The sequence below is a fragment of the Acipenser ruthenus genome, chromosome 17, assembly GCF_902713425.1.
Source record: "Acipenser ruthenus chromosome 17, fAciRut3.2 maternal haplotype, whole genome shotgun sequence".
NCBI lineage: Eukaryota > Metazoa > Chordata > Actinopteri > Acipenseriformes > Acipenseridae > Acipenser > Acipenser ruthenus.
The window spans coordinates 33,253,914-33,270,611 of record NC_081205.1 but is presented as its reverse complement, the minus strand read 5'-3'; the positions used below and the strand labels follow the sequence as shown (position 1 = coordinate 33,270,611).

The 16,698-nt window shown below is 43.3% G+C and overlaps 2 protein-coding genes across 23 annotated transcripts in view; both read right to left on the bottom strand.

Moving 5' to 3' along the window:
- Positions 1 to 3,184: 3,184 nt before the first annotated feature.
- On the bottom strand, positions 3,185 to 6,696 carry LOC117423179 (large ribosomal subunit protein eL33-like). Its single transcript, XM_034038667.2, has 5 exons — positions 6,613 to 6,696; positions 5,601 to 5,643; positions 5,043 to 5,195; positions 4,089 to 4,233; positions 3,185 to 3,250 (listed from the first exon to the last, which is right to left on the bottom strand). Exons 1-5 carry the CDS (start codon positions 6,656 to 6,658, stop codon positions 3,227 to 3,229), a joined length of 411 nt encoding a protein of 136 aa, XP_033894558.1. The 5' UTR covers positions 6,659 to 6,696; the 3' UTR covers positions 3,185 to 3,226.
- A 1,869-nt stretch (positions 6,697 to 8,565) lies between these two features.
- The window catches only part of LOC117423425 (DISP complex protein LRCH3-like), a 34,242-nt gene continuing 26,109 nt past the window's right edge, over positions 8,566 to 16,698 (bottom strand). For 20 of the 22 annotated variants that reach the window (XM_034039176.3, XM_034039183.3, XM_034039184.3 and 17 more), the window contains 2 exons: positions 16,612 to 16,689; positions 13,943 to 15,792 (listed from right to left, as the gene is read on the bottom strand). In XM_034039176.3, coding sequence (XP_033895067.3) covers positions 15,595 to 15,792; positions 16,612 to 16,689 — 276 coding nt within the window. In that variant the 3' untranslated portion in view covers positions 13,943 to 15,594. Of the gene's footprint in view, positions 12,732 to 13,942; positions 15,793 to 16,611; positions 16,690 to 16,698 lie in introns of those variants that run through there. The other 2 variants (XM_034039179.3, XM_034039199.3) reach the window with 1 other exon arrangement.

Here is a 16,698-nt window from a genome sequence, read left to right as displayed (position 1 = left end):
TGGGAACTGTAGTCTCAAGCTGAGCGGAGCAGCCGTCTGTCGCACTTTCCAGGGTAAAAAGTAGAACTACAGTTCCCAGGCACCCCTTGCTCACAGTACGGGGAGGGTGGTACTTTCACAGTCGTCGCCGAGAGGAGGGGCTATACTGTGTACGCGCTGCGGCCGCGCGCATTACGGAATAAAACAGCCAGTTGGAATAAAGGGCGCGTGCACGCGGCTACCTGGAACGGGCACTCGCCCGGCAGGTACAAAAACAGACTTGATTTTTAACAGAAACTGCGTATTTTATATAATAACACTCATGAATATCGCATTTGACAGTATATACTCACGTTTCTTTTTTTAATGTGTCATGTAACAGTGTATGCTGGTTTTTAACGCGTGTACTCTATATAATGTTTAGTTTTCTGTTTCATATTACAGGTGTCTCTAATAAATGACGGTTCGTCAATGTTCACAGGGCAGTAAATGTTTTTGCGTCCAGGTTGGCAAGAAAGTCACTTACCTTTTTTATTCCCTTATCTCTCTTCCCTCTCAGTTCATTATCTAATGTAAATGCACTAAGTGGAATAGTACAGACTGCCGCACGCCAACCGGCACCATAACATACCGCAGTAACCTGCCATTCAAGGTACTAGCTGCATATACATCAGCTCTACATTGCTATGAATAGCAATGTGGTCAAGTAAAGGGTGAATCAATATGAATTGAACTGGATCGAATACGTACATTACACACACACATTATATATATATATATATATAGCACTGTCTTTGAAATGAATAAAGCCATAATTCACAAAGTCCCAAGTACAGGGCTAAGCAATTCTCATATCATGCAAACTCTCTGCAAATCATATTGCCAATAACATTAAAATGTGCGAGTCTCTCTCTCTATATGTATTCCATATGTGTGTGTATATATATATATATATATATAATGTATTGTAAGTTTGTATTAGGCTCACCTAGGCATGAACAAATAATAATAAAAACCTTTTTGGGTTTGCTGTTGTTTTTTTCTTTATTTGTGCTGGAGTGTTGATGCGTGGATTCCAGTAATGCTCAATGCATTTCTCGGACAGCAGCCCTGGCAGTGCATGCATGCGAGGGCAGTTTCCTGAGAGTGCATTAGGCTGCAGTTTGTGCAGAGTGCACCGGTGGGATTAATAGCCTGCATTTCACAAAGGAGACAGTCCAGTACTTTTCCACTAGCCGCACTGACTGTTCCCTGTCAGGCCTGCTGTGTTCTGTAATGAGATAAATCTTCATCTTTTTAATGTACAAGACTGACAAGCAAAGCCATTTTACATAAACTTCCTAACTGTGCAAATAATTCATTCCAACTACAATCTAAATGATAAAACTAGCCCTATACATTAGCCCAGGCTGTATATAGTTTGCTGAATGATGTGCTGATGGTATTATACACTATAACACATAGAGGCACAAATGATTTAAAGAAGTGGACTAAACACAACCCCAAAGTAGTCTATCTCAGTTCTAAGACCTTACATGCATCATCACTTAACCTTTCCTAAAGCTGAGGGATCAAAGCCATTTTGTGACTTGGAACTTGGTTTTTACAGGGGTTTCAGGCCACTGCATGGCAATCATTGGGGTTTGATACAGCAAAGTTGCCTCAGAATAGATCTCCCGGGCTCCTGGAACCAGGTTTCAAGCCGCTGTTAATGAAAAAGTGGCTGTTTTCCCTCAGCTGAAATTTCATTTTTCTTGCACTTCATTTATTTTATCTACAAAAAGTAAATCCTGATAAAGAGGGCGAGTCCTAGGCAGCAGCCAAATATACCTAGCATTGGCAAAAAGCTATCTGGTGCACAAAACAGAGTTTCAGTTAACCTCGCCTGTGCACGACTACTGCATTCACATGGAAACAGGAGAACACTTTGTAGAGTCTCACTTTAATCTCACCTCCACAACCAGCATGTTGTACTGCAGAAGGGTTCCTATTATTGCTTATAACAAACATGATCTTGCATTTCTGCAGTCACGCAGCAAGACTGCAGTGTTAAACAGGGATGTCAAAGCTACTTGCACAACCAGTGCCAAGTAAGCACTGCCACAACATGGAGCAGCCTGAAGGAAACTGCCTGCACTGCCCTCGAAATGATGCAGAGAAGACTGGCGAGGGGCGGACAAGCCCACAGCTACCTACATCAGCCTGCCACTGTACATTACAAAGCTTTGAGTGCTGTGCTAGTGCCACCGCTTCCATTTCATACACAGATGTACAGCTACCAGCATATGCAATGCCTTTTAACAATACTACACAATCTGCATTATATAGCTGGTAGTCATTCTATACCTTCATCTGTTGTAAACACTCAAGCATCCTTCACAGGTTTAAAAAGGGAGACACATCCCAATCACACAATGCGGTGGAACTGGATTTCTGAACACCAACACTGGACGTCACATTGTGCACTTAAACCTTCTGACATCTGTGTATTTGCAACACTGTAGAATAGAGACTTGATACAACATCTTACATTAACACTGAAGCTCTTGCATTCATGTAGCTGCCAGTAAAAAGTAGTAACGCTACACTGGATCATACCAGCTAGAGCTACCAATGGGTGTTGCTCAAGTGCTTTAAAGATCTGTATGAATTGCTTGTTGGTGAACTCCTGAAAGGGTTCTTTGACTTGTGCAGTCAAATGGAAAGGGGTTGTATGAGTCCCACAGATCTTGTGCAGGCACACTACACCTACCCTGGAAGCCTTTTCTCAGTCGCATGAGGAAACACCATTCCCTGATCGGAACGACCGATCATGAATAAAACATGGAGAACATTCCTCCCGATTTCCAGCTCTATTCACCCCTAACTAGTAATCTCAGGAAGAACTTGGAATAAAAGGACGTCAGAACAGGAAGATCACTTATAGGAGGCTGTGTGGTCCAGTGGTTAAAGAAAATGGCTTGTAACCAGGAGGTCCCCGGTTCAAATCCCACCTCAGCCACTGACTCATTGTGTGATCCTGAGCAAGTCACTTAACCTCTTTGTGCTCCGTCTTTCAGGTGAGACGTCGCTGTAAGTGACTCTGCAGCTGATGCATAGTTCACGCACCCTAGTTTCTGTAAGACCTTGGATAAAGGCGTCTGCTAAATAAAAACAAATGAACTTTGGTGAAAACTACAATAAAAGAAAGAAAAAACCCTGAAACTGGATTGACAAGTCTTTTTATTGTATGTACAACAACAGTGCTTTAAACTCTGGATGGATACAGCATCTGAAAGAAAAACAGAGAGGTAAGACACACATTAGTGACAAGGCTTCATGTATAGTGTAAATACTTCAACATGGGTCACACCACACTAATATCTAGGACAAAGCGATTGTATTGCAGGTACTGCACAGCTCGTACACAGCCTTGATTAAAACAGCGCTGGTTCCAACAAATACAGAGTTAGTTTCCCCAAGTTGCGTTTGCAGTGAATTACATGCAGCAGCAGCAGGTATCTCTGCAGACTCTCTTGGAATTCCCTTTATCCAGATTCCAGTATCTGAAATGTTGACAGCTGTCTAGAATTCAAGTTCTCTTGTGATGATCTCCTCCTGATCCAGAGGCATCCCCCAATGTCAGGGAGTCATTTGATTGGTCAGATGGAAAAAGAGCACATTAATGTGCTCCAGTTCATCTCACGGCACTCCTGAGTTGAAAGGCACCACTTTCTGTGATCACTTTCTAGATCTCTTTCTGCATAACTGAGCTGGTACCAGTATGCAAATTCATATGTCTGGGCAAGGATCACTTTTCAATTGCCTTTTCCAGTTCAGTCTGAGCTGCTTATTTCTGAAACGTCTGTTTCATGGTGCACACGGGTCTCTTTAAATGCAAAGATGTAAAGTGGGCATTCTGAAAAACCAAGTGACCCAGTTGTAGCATGCAAGGACTGTGTGGTTATAAAAAAAATTATTAAATGGGGCAAAACTGAAAACGACAGGTTGGAGGCAGATAGTCATATTGACTACACATTTATTAATTCAAGAGCCGATTGGCGGACTGCAATGTATCAAACGTATTTGAAGAAGAAAGCGTTTGAAGCAGCGTGTGCCCCAGTACTCACCACTCGCACTCTGTGTCCCATAGCCTTGGCCGGGAGGTTGCTGCTGAACTTGGCGCGGATCATGCCGCTGTTTCCGTGGGCTCGGGTCACCTTGCCCCAGATCACACGGGTCTTGTTGGGCTTTCCGCCGGGGGTTACAGTGTTTCTACACAGACACAGGAACATTTAAAAGTGAATTATATGCATACAAGGAGGCCAGTTATTCAAAGTATTCCCCAACAAATTAGAGTCTTCACAGTTACATACATTTGCTCCTACAGAAGAGAATCAAAATCAAATATTTCCAAGTGTTCTCAATCAGTTACCTACCAAGATCAAAACCCAAAGAAGTATATCAAAATATCTAAATGAAGCCGTGATTCCAAGTTTCATTTTTCCTGGTGATGCAACATAACAGCACCTAAACCATTATGAAAGACAGACAGCAGCCATGACTTGTAAACACAAGTAACTACAGCCAAGCAATGGAAAGACAGCAGATTCTATAGGCACCAATTACACTGAACTCACACAATGGGTGAATTCACGGAGATCATTCTGTGCTTAATCAGACTATTATTTATTTATTTATTAGCAGACGCCCTTATCCAGGGCGACTTACAATTGTTACAAGATATCACATTATTTTTTTTACACATTTTTACATACAATTACCCATTTATACAGTTGGGTTTTTTACTGGAGCAATCTAGGTAAAGTACCTTGCTCAAGGGTACAGCAGCAGTGCCCCCCCCCTGGGATTGAACCCACAACCCTCCGCTCAAGAGTCCAGAACCCTAACCACTACTCCACACTGCTGCAGATTCTGCACAGAATCTGTGCAGAATGATCTCTGTGAACACACCCAGTGTATTAAAGGGCTTCTTGAGACATGAATGAAGCATGTTAAATGTGATCCGAGGACACTAGAATGAAAGCACGGTGTGAGCCATGTTGAAGACCCCCGGCACTCACTTCTTGGCCTTGTAGACGTAGGCACAGCGCTTGCCCAGGTAGAAGTCGGTCTCATCGCGGGTGTACACGCCCTCGATCTTCAGCAGCGCCGTGTGCTCCCGCTGGTTACGCAGGCCGCGCTTGTAGCCGGCGAAGATAGCCTTGCTCCAGAGTCTAAAACAGGGTGGTGAGACAAACACTTCCAATAAACACCAAGCTCCTCTCTGCAAGCTTACCAACAGCATCTGAACTCATGCTTTTAAAAAACAGCAATACTGTTGCACATGCAATCTTTAAAAATGAATAGAGATGTCCTCTGCAATACTGTGCCTCACATACATTATGCCAGGGTACTGCTTTCAGTGTCCATAAGGCAATATCCCAAGCAGGATTGGTGCACTTGACCAGGGCTTTTAAATGCATTATTTATTTACACACATCAGTCCATAAACATGCTAGCTCAACTTTCATAGGGCTACACTAGCCCCCTGCAGACAATCAAACACACATGGTAGACACAAAAAAACATGCAATCAGCTTAAACACCACCAAGTGTAAATAGGAACATTAATGTCTTACCTTCCAGGCATTGTGATAATGTATTGTCCAGACACAGCCAATCCTGCAGTACAACAAAATAAATGTTGGTTAACGAGATTGAAAATGCACCCAACACGCTACAGTATAAATAGACAGCGTGATCCCAAAGCAGACCGTACACAAGCTAATACAGATTACTGGAGATTTAAAAACATGACCATACAAACAGAACCGAATATTCTACTAGAGTAGCTGTACATACATGCAGACAAACCAAGCAGGTTAGGATTCCTGGTGGGTGTCTGTAGTTTATACTCGTGAATCACAGAAACAAACCAACTGGGAAGCGTCCCGCTACGTTACCATTATCAGAGACAGGCAGGTTAGGAACTTTTAACTGATCCAGGCTGTTTTAAATCATTAATTGGTACTGTAAGGACTTCTGGAGTGCGACAGCCGCAGTACGCGAGAGCTACTTCAGTTTTGACACAGGAAACGTGCAGAAAGCCAGCAGGCCTCTTGAGATAAACAGACGGCAGGAGTGCGGGTTTGAGCGCCTCCACACAGTCCAGACACAGCACCGCTCTTCAGACACACAATATTAAATAGTGGCGATTTTCAGCGTGTCAGAGTCAATACTAACAATGAAAATCCATGAAGCATGCCATGACAACCAACCAGCGTAAACGTAGGCAACGACATTACCGTTTTTAAAACGATTAACTTAAATTAAAGTGTACGGTTACATCGACCGTACCTCTTTTTAACAGTGAAGCACATTCCGCACCATTTGTTTACTTTTAAACACATTAAATGCACCTCCGCTCCACTCAAACGAAAACGGTTCCGAGACAGACATTTCTGAGAAGCGAAGGAACCAACAGAGACATCTACTAAATATCTCCGTCATCCCCGGGTAGAGATACACAAAACCCATATATTTATTAACAAGGGACGCTGTGCTGATTACACGGTTGCGTATTGATCGTCTTAAATGTTGAATAAGGTATAAACATTGTGTTTAAAACTGAAGACTACCCATTAATCTCACCTGCACCGGGGTCCAAGATGGAGAAAAAGGGAGGACCGTAAGGCATGCTGGGAAATTAACACCATACACATATAGCTGGCCAAATAGCGCCTGATTAAAATGAGCGTTAAACCGCGTTAGAACCTGTTAAATAAGATGTGCACGTGATTGAAATGAATTACATTTTAAAAAAGAAAAGCCCCCAAATGATTGATTCGGTCAGTGAGAATGTACTGCTTTTAAGGCAATGTTATGGAAAGGCCACTCGCTTTGAAAGGACCGAGCTGATACGCATACAGCACACCTAGCTACAAATATGAAACAAAACAGACACTGTCCTTTTTATTAAGAGCTCTGTTTAAATAATGTCAAATATGTTTGTAGGTTAATATCGCCCGAAAGCGCGGTGTGATTTGTTTTTAGATGTTTGTTTAAAAATAAAGACTCGTCTTGCTGTGGTTGGTTGCCATAGTGACAGCCTGTCACCTGCGCAGGTTGTTCGACGGGATTAAAGTCGCGTGGTTGTGCTTCGTGCATGCCAGCGATGTGTGACTGATCTGCAAAGCAAGTGCTGCCATGGAGCCCCTGTCCCCCCCTGGATGTCCTGCGGGTCTCCACTGTCCTGGAGGGCTGCGTGGACCAGCTGTCCATCCTGGGATACATCATGCCAGTCTCCTACGAGGGCCGGCCGGATTCTGCATCGGTAGTACTGTCTACCTCCCTGCACACTCTCAGTCCGTGTGAAGTAAACTTTACTGCGGTTATACGGGCGCTAATAATGGCTTAAACATTTAACCATTGTCAAAGGCAAGCTGTAGTGTATTATACAGTACGTGTGAAGGGTAAATCAGGGTTCAGACTGTGGTAATCGCTGCAACTTGGGTACCGCAGTGTTACCATGGGGGGTTTGCTATTCCGTTTCGTATTTGGGGTGACTCGGGTGGTCCTGATGGGTCCTGTATTCCTGTACATTCCCATGTAGCTTGGCCTTGCCTGTCACATCCCCTGTGCAGTAGCAAATAGTATTCTTTCATTGCAATTGTAATAATACAGTGTGCTGCTGTCTGCCTACTTCAGCACGGATGACGTTGTGAAGTTGATAACCCTAGGTTTGCGTCTACTTGGTACATGGTGAATGTTACAAAATAAATAAATAACAAAAACAAACCAGCTAGATCAGCTCCACTGCACTGCATGCATTTCCACCGAAGTATGTCTTCTTGGGAACGCACGTCACTTTTGGATGGGCTGGAATAAAAAAGCCTGCGTGTCTTTGCTTCCTCTCAGTACAGGGAGTGTGAACAGGTAGTGATGGAGGACCGCGTGGAGGAGAATGAGAGGAAGCACGTAATGTAAATGTTGGGTGGCGTTTGCTGTACCCGACGCTAAAGAGGCCCCTCTGTGTCCCCCCAGATCCAGGCATCATGGTGCGGAAGTGCCTGGGCCCCTACAAGACTGGCAAGAAAGCGAAGAAGGCCAAGGGGGGAGGCAAGAATTAGAAAAAGTGACAATTTATCTAGAATTTTAAAAAGAAAATGTATTAAACCATATTTAACGTTGCAGCCTGGAGATGGATTATATATATATATATATATATATATTTATATATATATATATATATATTTAACTGGATGGGCATGCATTTAACATGTTTGATCTCAGTCCGAGGCTTCTGCTGATGGTTATGAAAAACACAGTGCTTGGATTTATTACACCTTCTGCTTTGTGGAAGACACTTGACTTGAAAGAGGCTTACCTTGAGGGGGGTGGAAAATGATTAGGGTTATAAATCTATTAGTAGCCTGCCGGTGGGATTTCAGGGGGCTTTGGGGAATCCATATCACTCATGGTTTTGTCCCCCCCAGTATTATGAACCTGTATACAAGATTTCACATCAATCCAGCAAGGTGTTGAAACAAAGAACTAAATATATCAAATCAACATGTGCTCGCACACAAAATAAAAGCACCCAAATTAGACTTGAAAAAACTAATCTTTATTTTTAAAATGACACCAAATAAGACAGGTCAGTTTTGCAAAATATGTTGTTTGTTTGTTTTGTAACAAAAAAAAAAATAAAGTCAACTTAAAATAGTCAGATAAAGAAATACATACTTTTCAATGTACGGAATGTATTTATATACTGTACAGTAACATACGGGTCATGAGGAGCTCCCTGCTGCTGAGCTAACATACAGGGGTCATGAGGAGCTCCCTGCTGCTGAGCTAACATACAGGGGCCACGGGGAGCTCCCTGCTGCTGAGCTAACATACAGGGGCCACGGGGAGCTCCCTGCTGCTGAGCTAACATACAGGGGCCACGGGGAGCTCCCTGCTGCTGAGCTAACATACAGGGGTCATGAGGAGCTCCCTGCTGCTGAGCTAACATACAGGGGCCACGGGGAGCTCCCTGCTGCTGAGCTAACATACAGGGGCCACGGGGAGCTCCCTGCTGCTGAGCTAACATACAGGGGCCACGGGGAGCTCCCTGCTGCTGAGCTAACATACAGGGGCCATGGGGAGCAACCTGCTGCTGAGCTAACACATGATTACAAGGGCTTGCTTGAACTCTACCATACTGAGGGTTCAGTTAAAAAAACATTGAAATATTATCTACACAGGAGGAAAACACCTTTAAAATAATAATATTAATAAAAACACCTTTAACTTCCCTTTTCAAAGCCCCATGTCAATAAAAAGCAAGTTAAAACAGTCATGGCTTATTTACTGTATTTTAAGAATCACCAAGTACACATTCCCAAGCTGCTAGTCCTCCAGTAATTCCTGTGTCAGATACTTGCACTGCAGTAACCTTTTGGTATCCGTGTACTTATGTGTTACTTTACTGTATGAAGTCTGACACTACAGGAAGTTTTACTTCCTATTCCTTATCTTCATGGATTGCATTGAAATCGCCTGTAAACACGTAGCAAGGAAAGAGTTAACCCCGCAAAGACCAGGCTTTTACAGCATCGTTATACCTTTTAGTGTTTTAAAAAAATATAATAAATTAACAAGCTGTGGCGGAGTGTCCCGCCCCTATGTACTATTATTTGTATTTTTGTTTGCGGCGCAGTTAAAAGCGGCGCGTCTTTTGATATTATATTTTATAAACCTCGTGAGGATGCGTGACTGATCAGCTACTGATTATTTAACTAGCTGACAGTCATGCATCCTTACCAAACGCGTGCAGACTCTGGCTGAGGGGTAATAAGATAATTAACAACTAGTTAACCCCTCGGCCAGAGTATAAGAACCGGCCGCTGCCCGTGCTGCGGGGTGGAGTGTAGAGAGGAGAGTACGGGAGAGCGGAGAGAGAGCACAAGGAGAATAATATAGAATTAACAATTGCTAAAACGTGCTGGATTAGCCAGCACGACACTTACTTGTTTGTTTGTTTATTCGTTTGGCCCTTTTGCCTTTTTGTGTTGTGTTTTGTTTAAATCTTTTGTTTTGTTTGTTATTAAATACGCTGAATGCAGTTGCATTCAGCTTCACCCGCCCATCCATTGTTTTGGTTTCTGTACTTCCTGGTCCGTGACGTCACCACACCTCACCACTGCGAGCCAGCCTGCCATACAAGCACATATACTGGTAAGTCATGTACATTACAGTATATAGACTGTCATTAAATATATGTGATCCTGGTCCAGAACGGGGCTATAGCAAATCTGAAATTACAAAAAATGTCAGAAGAAAGTTTTCAAAATAAAAAAAGGTCATTTTAAGTTTCAGCGGACATGGCTGATATGAACCACTTGGGACTCGGCGGAGCGCAGAATGTCTAGTTGGTGCTTCTTTACAAAAGCCTTTCACTTGAAAAGCAATAACTGTTCCTTTAACTTCACACTCGTGGGACATGTGAATTGGGAGCATGAGTTTCTGAACAGCAAGTTGACCGTTTATGGCTTCAAACCAAAATACTGCCTCTGCAGCACAAAACGAGAAGGGGGACAGAAAAATACTGCCTCTGCAGCACAGAACGAGAAGGGGGGCAGAGTGTTTGGAAGAAACTCAGAATGGGAAATACTTTCCTAAACAGTCACTAATCTGTATAGAAACCAGGAAACGGCCCCAGAGGAGCTCAAGAACTCCAGCGAAAGATGGTGGAATGCAGCGGTTCTCAATTCAGAGATCAGGGTTATGCTCCAGCCTTGTCCTCTATTTGTAAACAGAATAATTTCCACTGTTATAAAGTCACAGAGGGTTACTTTTTGTACATACACTGCACGGCAACACAAATAAACGTATATAGAAGTATTTAAGCAATTGGCTGAGGCATAAAACCTGTTGAATGTAACTAATCCCAGCCAGCCCCTTCATGCTCCCTCCCTGTAAACAAAGCAGACACTGAATTGAGTGCCACGACAAAGAGGAATGGCGTGGACTGGGAGACAAGAGCATGCACGGCTAGAATAGCAAGAGCTACACCACAGCCTCAAAATAAACCATTTGAAGACTAGGTGCTCTTTCGAGAAGCATGCATGCGTTTTCCTATGTATGAATTTGCATTATTGTGTTTAAACGTGTTTTAAAGGCACAGCTGCCTGTGTCTGCTGCAGAGCTGCAGCGTGAGTGTGTACCTTGTTAGCTCTCTTGCATAGCCATGCATTTTGTTAAATAGTGCAGATTTGCATTTTGCACAGTTCAGCCATTTTATTGTGAACAAGTTTAAAATCTGTATCCCCCAATAAATGATACACTTATATCATCAATATTCACCAAGTTTATGCAACACTTGGGCAAACTTGCTTCTTCACAGGAGCGTACAGTCGAGCACTCCAGAGTGTACTGGCCAAGGAAATCCTTGATTACAGGGACAGGGAACAGGCTAAATCTTGTAGAAATAAAACAGCAAGCAGTGAAAACTAAACTGCACAATTAATAACACAGGTAAGCTCAGCTTCGCCTTCAGCGGTCCACATGACAGAACAAACCAGGAAAACCCAAAACACCAAAGCACTGCAGCTGGAATCAGCTGTCAGCCTGGACAGAAACACAAGCAGGGGAAGATTTCAACAACACTGCATCAGGTTTGTGCCAAAAACGCCAAGTCTGTTTCAGAAACTGGTGCTCCTCATCTCCTTTGTTTACACCACTTTTTTAAACATTTTTTTTTCATTTATTATAATATATAAAGTAAAATCTTTCAGCAATCAGTATCGTTTCCATTTCTTGACAGAATGCAACAGGACTGTGGCGCTTGAATGTTCAGCGACTGGTTTTTTATAATGATCCCAGTTAAACCGTCTTCATTCTGTGCCTGTGCGTGTGTGCCTGTGCGTGTGCATCCTGTTTATTTATTGTGTAGAGCAAACATTAAAAAGCTTACAAATACTAATCTTTTCAATGTCAGAAAGTAAAGTTTGTCACTGGAACCCAATAGGATTGAATGCCCATTTTCCCCCCTAAAACAATTGCAATAGGGTCTTCTATGCCAAGCAGAATCATGCAATACCGTTATCTATATAGAATTATGTTGCTGATGTTCACCGACATGATGTAAACTGCTTTAAACAACTGGACATGTGCACTGCACTTCAGTAACATGCCCTCAGGTTTGGTTTTTTGTTTTTGTTTCTATGTGCTGTGCAAACCGTGAAACAATGTTGGAAAAAACAAAAACAACTTAAAAAATAAACTAAAAATGAAATCAAAATAAATAACCATATACTGTATAGACACCCCTCACCCCTAATAAAATAAACTGGATAAAAGACATGTAGGGAGAAAGAAAGCAACAGTGATAAAGAGAAGGAAGAAGAAACAGAAAAGAGAGAAAGGAAAGGAGGAGTGAAAGAAGAAAGGGAGGCGTGTGTGAACAAGACGGAGAGGTTCCCTGCAGTCACTCTGGGCTCCGTGCTGTCCCTGTGGGTCTGGAAGCTGCTGATGGGATAATGATGGAGTCTGGGGTCTGCAGGGTCACTGCCTGTGCTGGGTCCCACTGTGGAGCAGTCGTCCTGGTCTGTAGGGGAGTGTGAGGGGAGGATGAGAGGTCCAGGGGGTTCCTGGGGGAGATCCTACACCGAGGAGAGCTGTGGGTTTTTGGGGGGCGCCAGTTCCAGCAGGGCTTGGACCGTCCCGGCCACCTGAGCCAGACCTTTCGTCTCCAGGATGTGCAGCGGCAGACACAGCTGGGCCTGGAGAGAGCGGGACACACACAGGGACAGGGACAAGGACAGGCGTGCACAAATATAAAGGAGAGGGGGGGGGGGGGGGGTAAACGCAACAATAAAAAAAAAGGAGAAAAAAAAATGGATTTGAATGAATGGATAAATTATAATAAAAATAATAAAAAACTAAATGAAATACACCTACAATGTATAAATCCTACAGCCTGTTAACCCTGGTATCCAGTTTACTTCGCGTTCCATACCGATGACGTAACGGTCTCATTTTAATGGGTTTTAAGTTATTGCTTTATGTGTTTTAGATTTGTATTGTTTATCTCGTCTATCTACAAAGGGGACGCACGTAAATGGACACCTTTTTGGTTAACATCTTGACAGGGAAACGGAATGAGAGAATAAACTAAAGAAATAAAAGGAAAATGCAAGCTCAGTAAAAACAGCAGGAGAGGGAGGGGAGGGGAGGAGGAGGAGGGGAGGTGCAGTGGTTGTGAAACACCTCCGTTCTGCAGGACTGGACCTCAGTAATGTGCTAATAGGTGGACCGCATTTATGAAGGCAGAGACGTTAATAATCTAATGTAAACCCAAGCTTCTTGGAGGTATCCCTGTACAGCTAGAAGATAGTGCACAGTGACCTGTCTTCACTAAAGATGGATTTTCCTGTTATTTTTATTTCTATTTTCTTTACCAGTCTGCATATACAGCTCACACCCAGGGGGAGACACTGAATGTGCACTTTTATGAAATTGAATAAAAAACAAACACAGTGAAAGACTGAATGATTGAATACATAGCAAGTTATTTAAAGAAGAATCCATGAACTTGGATCTGGTGACTTCGGGTGGGTGGAGAGCTGGAGTCAGTGCAAGATACTTCCAACAGGAATCACAACACCACATGGAAACTGCTGAGATTTTTAATGGGTAAAGAATCACCAGGAAGGAAATCCTAAGGAAAAACCTCACAAAGGCATCTCAGGGCACACTTTAGAAAAACACTTTGTAAACGCAGCTCAAACACAGCAGTGCTCAGCACTCTGCTTTCCGCTGTACATCTGCATACAGACACAGGCTCAAAGAGAGGTCCGCTGGCAGTCCATCATGAGAAAATATGAAGAACTCCGAGCTCGGCCGACACACCAACCTGGCGCCTCTACATGCTTTGCAAAACAAACAGTCATGTCTGAACAGCGGCTAGGAAACAAACACCTCAGGGATCCTGCACACTCCCCTACTGCCTGGTTACAAACCAGTTGCATTTATTGATAAAGCTCATTACAGAAGGAACACTTTGTCATCATGAGGGTAATAAACACACACACAGAGCAACAGATCTCTCCTTATCATACCGTGTCCCCGTTTGAACAAACACGCCGTCACTTCATCTGTAAACACCAGGGAAGGACACAAAGGCACTGGAACAATGTTAAACAAAAACATCATTGCAACAGCTTTGTAGCATCACAGCGATACAAACACACTGGAGTCTTACTGCAAAGAAGAAAGAATACACAAGTGTCATTTCTCATCTCTCATCGTTCAAGCAGTCATTACCAAAACCTGGTAGCTTAATTGCCAGCTACAGAACAGGCTGTTTCACTCTGGGTCAGGAGCAGCTAGGAGATCCAGCAGGATGCACAGGGGATCGGGGGGATACAAAACCTGGATTGGACTGTGCCTATAATATCCTTGCAGGGACTGCTATGCAAAAAACTGACCCCATGCACACATGGTAAAATCACACATTTAAACACAGACACCCCACTGCTTCACAATTCTCATTCACTCCTCTTTAGATGCAGTCGTACTGAAATCCCTGCTATTTCTTTTTTTCCACGGTTATTATCTTATTAAACACGACATCATCCGATGCAACTACTAACATGGCATTTCTGTTCCGGATTTTGTTTTCTTTCTTCTTCACACTAGAATAGAAAGCTATACAATCAATAGGCTGAATTCCAAACACAGCAGTGCAGGGCTTTTGTTATGGGTCATGTTTTCGTGTTCATATCGGGCTCGTGAACAGTTCTGAGAATACTTGTGTATTTCTCAACCCACCGCTTGAAACCTGAACAGACGAAAAGATACTTCAGATCTGGTTTCCCCCATCAGTGCCATTCACAGTGGAGGTCTGGAGGATGTTTTGTGCCGAGGATTCATCGCAACCCCTTGAGAAGGAAGCTCAGGGTGCCTTTGAAACGCGAGACACTTTCTTCTGCTCAGACCCGAGCTGGGGTCTGTGTAACCCACGGGTTGCTTGAGGAATGAGCTACAGCAGGAACTCTAAAGTGCTACGGACAATGCTTCACTTCAAGCCACAGGGAGTTAGTTGTTCAGGCCTGTAACAGGCTTACTGTCCAGACTCAAGACTTCCGAGGAATGCATAAGGTTAGGCAGTCCATAGCAACACACAGCAAGACAAACTGTAGCGGACGCCAGCCACAGCAACCTGCCCTGCTCTCAGGGCTCAGGGGGGTGACCAAGCCACCAGCTGCTCTGTCTCAGTGAAGGGGAAGAGGGTGCTGGAAAGCAATGGCATTTCCCAAATGTAATTGTTAATTCAATTCAGTTTCTTGTGCTACTTTAGTGTCCTGAGTAAAGAGTAAAAGAAATGCTGCACCTTTAAGGCACTACTCTCATAGTATTTTAATTGTATTTTTACATTGTGCTATTACTTAAAGAGAATGTCTTATCCAAGTTACAGTATCCGCACAGCCCTAGGTCTGGACATGCATGACAGGATGGGAACACAATCCCGTTGGACAAATCGGGATCCCTGGAATGTACAACTGAACAAACTTTCTGTCTCGTCTCGTCTCCCGACACAGCTGGTGGCTTGTCCCTCTCCCCGTAAGGACAGGGGTCAGAGAGCTAGAAGAGCACAGAGAGCTGGTAGTACAGCGCGCAGAGCAGAGACATCACAGTGAGGTAAAACACTGCAAATCCAGCCAGCAGCGGGGCTGAAGCAGGGGATGCAGGGGTGGTCCTGAGAGACAGCAGCGCTGCCAGAGTCCGGTACAGGCAGCGGGGGTCACCCTGCAGCACAGCCCCCACGGGACACAGGCTCTCCTGAACCAGGGAGCAGGAGGAGGAGGAGGAGGGGGCAGAGGCGGGGGTGAGGGGTGGAACACGGAAGAACAACAGAGGGAGGGCAATGGAGCAAGGAAGGAAAGGAAATGGGGAAATATTTAAAAAGGGAGAAAGTATAAGAGATATATATATATATATATATATATATATATATATATATATATATATATATATATATATAAATAAAAGGGGGTTCAGGGAGCGTAAAAGACGGTCGTGGGAGAGTGAATGAGAATGAGGAGGGGAGGGGAAGAAAAAGAAAAGAAGAGAAAGACTTTGTTAGTTGCACCCGGAGCCAGAGGCATGCCTTGATTAATTATTATGGAGGACAGCAGCAGCCTGCTCAGAGCCACGGGAGAGGGGCTGCTGCTCAAGATCCACCGGCACCTTTCAGAGAACAAGGGAGTCTCTCTGACCAGGACAAACAGCATTTTAAATGGGAATGGAGCTTTGCTCAGCTGAGTCTGAAACACCAAGCTGGAATCAGTTTTCTGATTGCTTCTTGTTGTTTTTATTAATATTAATAATAATAATAATAATAATAATAATAATATTATAACTATTATTATTTTTATTATTATTATTATTATTATTATTATTATTATTATTATTATTATTATTATTATTATTATAACTATTATGATTGTTATTATTATGATTACTATTATTATTATGATTATTATTATTATTATTATTATTATTATTATTATGAATGTTATTATTTTCACTTCACGCAGAGGGAAGACAGGAGTGCAAAGTAACCATTCAACAAACTTATTCCTGCGTCTGGTGTCTTACCTGCGGCACCCCCAGCCTGCGGCACGCCTCCAGGAAGTTCTCCACGTTCCGTCTACACTTCGCCATCGTCAGCTTGGGCTGCAGCAA

Bases quoted from the DNA above. Each gene is read 5' to 3' on its own strand.
- LOC117423179 (XM_034038667.2), bottom strand. From the start codon at position 6,658: ATGCCTTACGGTCCTCCCTTTTTCTCCATCTTGGACCCCGGTGCAG. The intron at 4,234-5,042 runs GTGAGTGCCGGG...GTGTCTGTGTAG, and splicing joins TACGTCTACAAGGCCAAGAA to AAACACTGTAACCCCCGGCG. The intron at 3,251-4,088 runs GTGAGTACTGGG...TTTTTCTTTCAG, and splicing joins TGGGACACAGAGTGCGAGTG to ATGCTGTATCCATCCAGAGT.